The sequence below is a fragment of the Sinocyclocheilus grahami genome, unplaced genomic scaffold (genome assembly GCF_001515645.1).
Source record: "Sinocyclocheilus grahami isolate Dianchi unplaced genomic scaffold, SAMN03320097.WGS_v1.1 scaffold645.1, whole genome shotgun sequence".
NCBI lineage: Eukaryota > Metazoa > Chordata > Actinopteri > Cypriniformes > Cyprinidae > Sinocyclocheilus > Sinocyclocheilus grahami.
In genome coordinates this window covers 95915-107103 of record NW_015505824.1, presented here as the reverse complement: position 1 = coordinate 107103, position 11189 = coordinate 95915, and the positions used below count along the sequence as shown (strand labels likewise).

At 37.3% G+C, this 11189-nt stretch overlaps 2 protein-coding genes across 3 annotated transcripts in view; one reads left to right on the top strand and one right to left on the bottom strand.

Moving 5' to 3' along the window:
• LOC107558406 (Y+L amino acid transporter 2-like) overlaps nt 1-7166 on the top strand; it is a 9731-nt gene extending 2565 nt beyond the window's left edge. The window contains exons 2-9 of the mRNA XM_016242070.1: nt 3123-3248; nt 3358-3502; nt 3940-4063; nt 4628-4731; nt 4856-4952; nt 5124-5273; nt 6086-6269; nt 6355-7166. Of these exons, the coding sequence (XP_016097556.1) occupies nt 3123-3248; nt 3358-3502; nt 3940-4063; nt 4628-4731; nt 4856-4952; nt 5124-5273; nt 6086-6269; nt 6355-6434 (1010 nt within the window). The 3' untranslated portion in view covers nt 6435-7166. The remainder of the gene's footprint in view (nt 1-3122; nt 3249-3357; nt 3503-3939; nt 4064-4627; nt 4732-4855; nt 4953-5123; nt 5274-6085; nt 6270-6354) is intronic.
• Nucleotides 7167-7885: 719 nt separating this feature from the next.
• LOC107558419 (mitochondrial inner membrane protein OXA1L-like) overlaps nt 7886-11189 on the bottom strand; it is a 9523-nt gene continuing 6219 nt past the window's right edge. For both annotated transcript variants that reach the window (XM_016242081.1, XM_016242080.1), the window contains exons 7-10: nt 11008-11112; nt 10730-10892; nt 8825-8905; nt 7886-8195 (exon numbers count right to left, since the gene is read on the bottom strand). In XM_016242081.1, coding sequence (XP_016097567.1) covers nt 8074-8195; nt 8825-8905; nt 10730-10892; nt 11008-11112 — 471 coding nt within the window. In that variant the 3' untranslated portion in view covers nt 7886-8073. The remainder of the gene's footprint in view (nt 8196-8824; nt 8906-10729; nt 10893-11007; nt 11113-11189) is intronic.

Below are 11189 nucleotides of genomic sequence, written 5' to 3'. Positions count from 1 at the left end.
AGTGTTTGAAATGACACAAGGGTTTGTAAATGATGACAGAATTTACATTTTTGGGTTTAATTAGCTCTTGAATTCAAAGTTTAGTTGTATTTCTGCATTCACTGAATGTTAGTTGGGAAAGTAGGTAACACTTTAAAAGAGTGTGTGAGCAGTGAAAGAATTGGCAGCAGGAAGTGGGTAGCAGGTAGCAGGTTAACATTTCACAAACACGTGAACACAGAGCTACATTTACCACAGACAGCAATAGCGCATGAAGTGGCATAAAACATCATGAGCAATATATGGAGTTCAAAAGACACTCACAGACAAATTAAAATTGATCTATGGTATTATCATCTGATACCATCACTTTACTGCAGTACCATCACAGTCCTTTTTGTAAAGGGAGAAAAAATAAATGATGAGGTTATGAGAAAAAATGAAAGCCTGTCGGAATTTGATGTTGAGTGGAAAAGGGAAGAAGAAGAGAATGTGTCAGATGAGTGCTGCTGATGTGGAGGGTTACATTCACGTGATTCGTCTCGCTCAGCACAGACATGCACAATTGCGCAAAAAGTGCAAACTGAAACAAAAAATTACAATTGAACTGTCAGTTCTTGAAAGACTTCAGAATTTTGAAATCTGAGAATTTTTTCACACATGTAATCTAGATAAATGGTTTTCAATCCTGGTCCTGGGGACCCACCACTCTGCACATTTTGTATGTCTCCCTTAACTGACACACTCAGCTGAACTCATGGAGCTCTCACCTGCTACAAGTAAATGATGACAAAATTCTGTCGTCATTTACTTGTTCTCATGTCATTCCAAAACTGTATGACTTACTTTATTCTGTGGAACACAAAATATGCTATTTTGAAAAGTGTTGGTAGCTAAACCATTTGACTTCCATTGTTAAAATTTTTTTTTTATAAATAAACATTTCTCTAATTTTTTCATTTATCTTCCACAGAAAGAAAGAATATCTGGAATGGATCTGGAATGGCATGAGAGTGAGTAAATGATGAAAGAATGTTCATTTTGGGTTAACTATCCCTTTAAGCATGCTTAATATTTACATTTAATTAAGAAGCCTATCTCAAAATAGGCTCACTAAAATAGAATCACATTATAACATGGCCATATTCCACAAAAAATAAATAGTTCACCTCAAAAATGAACATTTTGTCATCACTTACTCATGTCGTGCTTACCACATGAAATGCAAAATTAGATATTGTTTCTATACAGTGGAAGTGAATGATGTTAGTTTTATATTTTCATTGTTTATTCATTATAAAAGATGACATAACCATACAGGAATGAGACACATATATGCCTGTGACTGTGCTATCTGCCCTCCTTTAAGCAGAGAGACTCTAGATTAGAAATGGGTGTGCGAGCAGTTTATGAAATGGGGCAACATTGATAGCAGCCATGATAACAGATACGATGAAGTTGGAGCAGGGCTAGAAAACTTTTTTTTTTTTTAGAAATGTAACCCAAGCTTAAAAGACACAGGGAGGGTTTGTGTGTGAGAGAATTTTAATATCCACATATTATAGAGTTTTTTTTCCTGTTGTTTAATGTGTCAGACAGTGACTGTATCTTGTAAGGGTTAGTAAGTCATGTGCCACATTGTAACTTCCTCATTTGGAGTTAAGGCTAACACACTCGCACTCTCAATTTCTGTTCAGTTTCCACTGTTTTATTTCCTGTATGAATGCACTATCAAAAGGGTATCTGCAATACAAAGCAGCACAAATTTGTTCTAAATTGTTCAAATGTGCCCTCATGGAATGCGGTATCAAAGCACAGGTGCTTACAGCTGGATTTTCTGTACGACAGAAAAAATGTCCCGCTCACGCACGCAAACTTTAGTGCTGTCCTAAGCTGTTTCGCTCCTTGCAAAACAACCAGCAGGAGTGCTAGAGTCAGCAGCCCTGCTTCCTCAAGCCAGGAAGACTACCTTACAAAAGACGCACACATGATCAAACACTCGCTCACATGCTCCCTTTGTCTGAACCTCACATAAATCAAGACATTCCAGGGCCAGAACAAACTGACCCCTGAAGATCATTGATCCTCTTGGAAAACAGGGGAAGACCATATCAATTTCGTGTTATTGCAGTGTTGTGACTAGACTCCGACTCAAACTCACAAGAAAACCCATGTGGATCCTTAAAGGGATAGTCCAGTTTTTGGACAGTTTTTGGGTGGACTACCTTTTTAAAGTGGTCATATGATGCTATTTTAAGATCATTATTTTGTGTATTGGGTGTAACAAAATATGTTGACGTGCTTTAATGTTCAAAAAACACATTATTTTTCAAATACTGTACATTATTGTAGGTCCTCTATGCCCCGCCTCTCTCAAACAAGTCGTTTTCAACAAAGCCCCCTCCTTTGACAAGCGCAGTCTGCTCTGACTGGCCAGCTGACCCAGTGCATTGTGATTGGCAGAACACCACAAGCACGCATCGGAAATGTAATGCCTCTTACCATAATCGCTTCAGCTTTCAAAGTAAATATCAAGACAGTTAATAATGTCATTAGTTTTACCATCAGTTCAAGCCTGAAAGGGCAACAGAGTTGCGTGACAGACACAGTGATGATGCTGTACACAAGCCACGGTTAAGACAGCTGGCGTGCTATGATTTCTGACAGGCAGTTCACTCTCCTGTGATGTGACCCTGTTCCCCTCACACACACACACACGACGCGTTACTCTGCGCTGCGCAAAACTCCGCATTTCAACAGTCAATAGCAAATACTTAAACTAATAATAAACATACTTACAGTAGCTGATTCAGAAGAGCCAGATTGTCATAGCAAAGTCGGAATTTACCCCTTTTTTTTTTTTTTTTTTAGGGCGGCATTATGCTAATATTTCCACATCGTGACGTAGATATGTGGGGGCGTGTTAGAACGAGCCGTTTTAGGTAGGCGTGGTTGACTCTTAACTTTTATAAAGAATATATCTTTGGATTTGAGACTTTAGTCTTTGCAACTTTACAGATCTTATTTATGCACCAAGAGCTTGTAACACTCCAAAGAGAAAGGAAAAATTGAAAAACTTGCCTGTGCAAGTCACAAAATATATATTAAAAAAAGTTTCATCTTGACCTATGTTTGTTCTGTAGGCTTGCTGACCTTTGTGAACTGTGCCTATGTGAAGTATGGAACACGCGTTCAGGACTTCTTCACCTACGCAAAGGTCATTGCCCTCATCGCTGTCATCATCACTGGCCTGGTCAAGATATTCCAGGGTAAAGACACCACAGGAAACTTTTTACTCCTGTATAAGGTTTTTAACTTTGTATCTGTATATATAATATAATCTGATTATGCTGGTTTATGTGTGTGTTTGTGGTCTAGGTTACACACAGAATTTTGAAGGGCTGTTCTCAGGTTCATCTCGGGATCCGGGTGATGTTGCTCTGGCATTATATTCTGCTCTCTTCTCATATTCTGGATGGGACACGCTCAACTTTGTCACTGAGGAGATCAAAAATCCTGAGAGGTAATTTATCTATAAATAAAATATCTATCTATCTATCTATCTATCTATCTATCTATCTATCTATCTATCTATCTATCTATCTATCTATCTATCTATCTATCTATCTATCTAAAGGCCTTAATCTTTGATTCACTCAATTCAAAGAATGTCTAATTGAACACAGCAAACATGTGATTGGATCACATGCCGTTTTGTGGGATGTTCAGGTCCATTATGTAACAACAGCTCTCCTTCAACCTTCCTTCCCACAAACTATCCAAGCACTTCTCCATTTGGACCTCTGGGTGGAAGTACAAAAAAATCCAAATCTGTGGACATATGAAACATATTTGTCAGCATTAGGCAGAGCACTGCTCTACCAGCTCTGAGAGTTGTAGACTTAATTGTATGCATGGTAATGCATTCTGCTGCTCTCTGGTGGTCATTGTGTTTTGCAGAAATCTCCCGCTGGCCATTGCTATCTCCATGCCCATTGTCACAGTGATCTACATTCTTACCAACTTGGCTTACTATACAATCCTGCCCATTCCTGCCATCCTGGTCAGTGATGCCGTGGCTGTGGTGAGTATTCATCTTTGGTGGTCGTCAATATTGTTCATCAATATAGTTTAATCTCTTAGCTGTTCTCATTAGAATTTTATTTTTATTAATTTTTTAAAAGAACAATACAAAAACATAACAACATACACTACTGTTCAAAAGGTTGGAGATTTTTGAAAGAAGTCTCTTATTCTCACCAAGGCTGCATTTATTTGTAAAAACATTAATATTGTGACATACTGTGACATACTAATACTATAATTTTAAATAACTGTTTTCTGTTTTAAACCATTTTTTGAAATGCAATTAATTTCTGTAATGGCAATGCTGAATTTCCAGTCTGCAGTGTCACATGATCCTTCAAAAATGTTGTAAATAGAAATATAATTTTTGTTTTATTATTATAAATGCCTTTACTGTCACTTTTGATCAATTTAATGCATCCTTGCTGAATAAAAGTGTTCATTTCTTTCAAATAAATAAATAATAATCGTACTCAAACTTTTGAACAGTAGTGTACATTAAAAAAAGAAAAGAGAAAATTGGTACAAGAGTTTCTTGGCTGATTAAAGTTTTAATTCACAGACATTTGCAGACCAGGTATTTGGATATTTTAATTGGACAATACCAGTCGCTGTTGCCTTCTCCTGCTTTGGAGGATTAAACGCTTCAATAGTGGCTGCTTCAAGGTGAGTAGTATCTAACATGGGTAGTTTATTCAGTGTCATTGTTGCCATCTGAATCACCACATTATTTCATCTCAGGGACCATTTTCATTCTCAGCTCATTTCTCATTTGCGTATTTCCACTCAGGCTGTTCTTCGTGGGCTCCAGAGAGGGCCATCTGCCAGACTACCTGTGCATGATTCACATCACCCGCTTCACCCCCATCCCTGCCCTACTCTTCAACGTCAGTTCCCATCTCAACATCTCCATTTGTGTCCTAATATGCTGTATTACATGTACTAATGTTCTATTTCAATCCTGTGTTTTCCTTTGTCTGTATTCCATGTCTTTAAAGTCATCATTCATGTCTGTAAATCTAAGTATAGCTATTCTCAAATGTCTTGTTGTATGACAGGGTGCCATGGCTCTTGTGTACCTGTGTGTGGAAGATGTCTTTAAACTGATCAATTACTACAGCTTCAGCTACTGGTTCTTTGTGGGTCTGTCTATCCTGGGACAGCTGTACCTGCGATGGAAACAACCAGACAGACCACGACCACTAAAGGTAAACAAACCAGCGTCTGCCATGTATTATTTTGAATTTTTTTCAAATTAGTGAGAAAGCTAAATCCAGCAATGCTTGATTTTTATTTCAACCAAACCAATGCAACACTCAAGTTTTGCTTATAGAAGCCAGTTTCTGCCTCAGAGTAAAACACAAAAACAAAAGAAACACAGGGACCTGTTTGTGAGATAAAAGTCACACTGTGTTATATAAAGTCACATTGTGAGATATAAAGTTGCAATTGTGATAAAGCCTAGAAAGTTGCAATTATGAGTAGTAAAGTCACAGTTGTGAAATGTAAATATCTGGCATCCTGCTGTTGTAGTCATCATAAATGATATGCATTAGTATATATCATAAATATTAATATATTAATACATCATAAAATACATGCATTTTCACGTGAGTAGGTTTGGTCAGAAGGTGTTTGCTAAGAATATAAAAAATTAAACAAGTAAATGGTATTTCATACTGTGTGATCTCAAAGATATGTAATATTTATGAATAACTATATATTAATTTCTGTAGTGTTCATGCATTTCAATACATAAAAAGTTACCAATTATCATGTAGCCTTAAGTCAGAAATGTAAATATACATTTGCGAACAGAAGTCGTGTTCGCATGAGGAAACGCGTTCCATTCAATCGGTTTCATACAGTACATAGGCAAACTATAGGTATTGTCATTACTCATATCTTTATTATAGATTTATGCTTAACAAATATATAACAAAGGAGCGCCAAAATACGACTCGAGCAGACTCATTGAATAATTATCACTCATTTGTCTTACCTTTTCTTTTTCTTTCAGCTCAGTCTGTTCTTCCCAATTATATTCTGCCTCTGCACAGTATTTCTTGTGGTGATGCCTTTATATAGCGACACTATCAACTCATTAATCGGCATTGCCATTGCTTTATCGGGAGTGCCAGTCTACTTCCTGTGCTGCTATCTACCTGCCACACGTAGGCCTATGTGGCTCAGGAAGTTTATTGGTAAGTCTCCTAAAAGTCATTTAGGTTTACAGAGTTCATTGCTGCTAAAACTGACATGTGTCTATTTTCATTTCCTCTTCACCAGCATCTTCAGGCATACTCATTCAGAAGGTGTGCTACTGTGTTCTTACTGAGATGGACAAAGAAGGTGAAAAGGCAGAGTAGAAGAGGATGAGGCACTGACAAAAAAACTGGAATAATCTCTGGATTCAAGACTGGGCATGCAATACTAAAGCTGCTGATGTGATTAAACTCGTTTTTACACTGGTTTATACAGATATCATTTTAGATTGATCAGATGTCATGTTATATTCATTAGAGATATTTATGCTGCATTTTGATCAGTTGAATGCTGGTTTGATGGGGAACAGTAAACCAACTCCTTGCATGTGAAGAAACTTGGACTTTAAGGTTGTTGCGGGGATCAAATTATAGCACTGATAACAGATATATTATTTAGAGACATTTGTACAATTGCTTTGAAATAGCTATAAACCTAGTTGCACATTAATACACATAAATTTAGATGCTTGTACACTGAGAGTCTAATAAAAGACCTTGCTGTTTGTTAAAGAAAGGAATTGCCACTACAACATCTTTATCTTTACAGGTGTGTATATGAATATTGAAAGCAGTATTTTCCATGTTTTCTTTTCTAAAGACTGAAATGACAATGGCAGTGTTATTATGGATTTGTGATAACTGGTTGGATAAAAAAAAAAAAAACGATATAGAGGACAATTAATGCAAAACCTGTGCATGTTCATCAGGAAGGGACACATACATATTAATGTTAACATTTAGTCAGCCATTGTTTTTAAGTGCTTTGGATGAAAACTATATGGCAGGTCTTCCAGCCAGTTCTATCAAACCTTTACAATTAATCCAGAACGCGACAGCAAGATTAATTTTTAACAAGCCAAAAAGAACGCACGTCACACCTCTGTTTATCAATTTGCACTGGCTACCAATAGCTGCTCCCATAGAATTCAAGGCATTAATGTTTGCCTACAAAACCACCACTGGCTCTGCACCCCTTTACCTAAATTCATTACTTCAGACTTATGTGCCCTCTAGAAGCTTGTGTTCTGCAAGTGAACGTCGCTTTATTGTGCCATCCCAAAGAGGCACAAAATCACTTTCACTGACTTTTAAATTAAATGTTCCCTCCTGATGGAATGACCTGCCCAACTCAATCCGAGCAGCTGAGTCCTTAGCCATCTTCAAGAATTGGCTAAAAACACATCTCTTCCATATTTATTTGACCCTCTAACTCTAGCACTCTCTATTCTAATTCTATTCTTTAAAAAAACTTGCCCCTTTTAGATTTGCACTCGATTCTTTACTAACTGCTTGTTTTCTTTAAAAAAAACAAAAAAAAAAACACTAGCTTAAACATTAAGCAAAAAAATGCCTTTAACACAAGCTTGCTCTATTCTATGTTTTCTTTTTATTATATCATTTAAAAAAAACCTTGCTATGTGTACTGCGTTAAGCTAACTGAGACTTGTTATAGCATTTGCATATCATTGCTCTCTTTGTTGATTTTGATTGCTTCCCTCGTCCTCATTTGTAAGTCGCTTTGCTATTTTCGTAGACGATTTAGACTAAATGTAAATGTAATTTGTGTGTATGTATACATGTAAATGAATGGAGAAAGTGATAAGGCAATAAGATTGCTCTTAATGGCAAGAAAACACAGCACAACACCATTTCCATTAAACACATATCTTAATTTTTCCACCCATCCCTTAGTCCTTCTCAATACATATGTACAAAGCCATCACAATTCTCCTTTAATGTCTTAACCAATCGTCTCTTCCCAGGGCCTCTTCTGGTCTTGCTTGGAACAACTTGATTTTCCTGTTGACACTGGTGCTGGTGACTGTTGGAGAGGGTTATGGGTAAAAGTCTGCTTCAGAGGACCTTTAAAAAAAGGGGCAGGGATACATGAAAATTGTGAACAGAAAAAAAACATCTGTAATACATAGCTGTAATCTGTAATATATAGCTTCACAAGTGTACACACATTCATAGTATGCCAACAGAGGTACAAGCATTTTCATCAATAAACACTTACATTTCATTCAGTACCGAAATGTATTAATCCAATTTCAAATGTTCAGGATCAGTAAGATTTTTTTTATATATAAACGTTTATTCAGGAAGGACACATTAAATTAATCAAAAGTGACAGTAAAGATATTTATAATGTCACAAAACTTATATTTCAAATAAAGGCTCGCAAATCAGCATATTACTTACTAAAGATTTCTTAGTACAATGTGAGAAGACTGGAGTAATGATGCTGAAAAGACCTCTTTGCCATCACAGGAAAAAAAATTACATTTACAAAATATATTCAAATAGGAAACAGTCATTTTAAATTGTAATAACATTTCACAATATCAAATTTTTACTGTATTTTTAATCAAATAAATGCAGCTTTGGTAAGAAACTTCTTTAAAAAACATTTACATAATCTTATTGACCCCAGTGTTTGAGCAGTAGTGTAGGCTGTAGACAGTAGGTTTTGAAACAGAGCAAGCCCTCACCTTTGGCTGCCATATCCAGGTGTCCTTTATTTCTTCCTTCCCTCTCCTCCAGCTGCTGAGCCAACTGGGCATTATTCCATCCTGAGTGAACGAATACAGAAACATAAACATTACACTACGGGGCCGTTGAATGCTTGAATCTGATTGGCTGACGAACGTTCTGATGTGTGCGATTATTTTCAGGGAAATGCACGGCGAACGTAGTTCCAGGCAGCTCTCTTGAACGCATCCATATCACTTCGCATAGTTAAATGTAATAACGGAAATTAGCATACAGTACCTATACAGCACACAGAATTACTGCAATCACACGTGCTCGCACACGCACACATACGGTCACGCAGTTTGCACAAAAAGGTGTTGTCAGCACTGCCCTGACGATTTGATCAGTTATCCTATATAGTGTTGCAACTTAAAGGCTACATGACATTTCTCACTAGCGAGGTATTAACAGCGCTGCTTAGAGACGCTGCTGCAGAACACTGTTGAGGGACGCACAAGCTCTCTCTCTCTCTCTCTTTGTCTCTGTCTCTCTCGCTTGCTTTCTAATAACTTCATTAATAAGTGCATTAGAATGCTATCAACGGCTCAAGCCTCCATCACCAGCTTTAAAATAACGTTTTGTAACTAGGAAAAGAAGCGTTGGATGAGATGCGGAAGAAATAATCCTACTCACAATAGCGATTTAAAGGGGTCATATGATGCGATTTCAATTTTTCAAAAGTGATATTCTTTATAAAAGTTAAGCGTCAACCACGCCTACCTAAAATGGCTCGTTCTAACACGCCCCCACATGTCTACCTCACTATGTGGGAAGATTTTGCATAACACGCAAAGAAAGAAGGCGTAACTTTTATTCTCGCTGTAGTATTGTTGCCGTCGCCATGTCGTGAAGGCGCTGTGTGTTTCCTTGTGAAAGCGAAACTACTTTGTTTGGTCTTCCAAAAGAGGACGATATCCGCTTCCTCATGACTAGAGCTGATCCGTGCTGGTCGCTGAGGAAATACATCAACTTCTCGCTCTGGATCGCCGGATCGGCTTTCACCGTGGATGAAGCGGAGTCCAGCCTGGGGTCGTCACATGTGGTTGCCGCAGGCATCACAGTATGGTGAGGGGCGTAACATTTCCGTCACACGCTTGAGGTATTCGGCCAATCACAACGCACTGGGTAGCTGGCCAATCAGAGCACACCTCGCTTTTCAGACCGATGAGCTTTGTAAAAATCAACGCGTTTCAGAAAGGCGGGACATAGAGGAGAAACAATAATGTACAGTATGTGGAAAATAATGTGTTTTTAACCTTAAACCACATAAACACATTTCATTACACCAAATAATGTTCTTTTTAGCAGCATCATATGACCCCTTTAAGTACAAAAACTGGACGAATCCCTTTAAATATATCATCTGATCGATGTCTTGAGGTATGGTAACCATAGTATAAGCGGAATAATTGACTCCGGGCCGTTGAATTATTAGGAAAATAATGCACACCCATCGTCAATTATTCCTTACGCATAAGACAGGCAAAACAGTAAGACAAAGAGAAATGATTCAGATACAGAAAAGTGTTGTTATTGTTAACTACAACTCAATGATTGAAATAAAGCTGAAATAAAATATAAATATGACATGAAAATGTACTTAAAGATAACTCAAATAAGGTGAAGTACTACAAAAATACTAAAACTGAAATAAAAAGCTGCACATAAAATGCATAAATGCACATAACAGAATGACTACAACTTGAACTAAAATCACAATCAAATCTGAATATAAAAAACAAGACTTAATTCAAAATATTAATAAATACTATGATAGTACAATATATAATTGATACTAAAACAACTCTGATACAGAAGATAAAGCAGAAAAATCTTAAATCAAGTCTTAAATTCATCTACACCTTTCTTGATGCTTTTTATGAAACCTTCATTGGGAGGTAGTGCTGAAGATGGGTGTGTGATGCGTTCTGGGATGCGTAACTTCTGTCTCACGACTGGGTGCCTCAGCAGGGCCACCTGACCCAGTGAGAAGAGGTTAGAGGTCATCCAGTAGGTGAACACTGCCTGTAAAACACACAGATCAAACCACACTACAGAAATCATTACAGCATGACAAGCCAAGATGGATCTCATAACGAATACAGTTGAAAAACTCGAAAAGAGCGTGTGAGAGACTAACCGTGGGGAAGTTAATCGTCATAGGGAGGATCACAAAGGGCATGATCCTGAAGACAGTCTTCATGGCCCTCATATTGGGGTTGTCTACACCAGATTCAGCTCCCAACTGTAAAAAATAATTGTAAACATTTTAAATTGCTGTAATACCCCAAAAATACGTCTGTCAAGCTCCAGAAAAAAAAA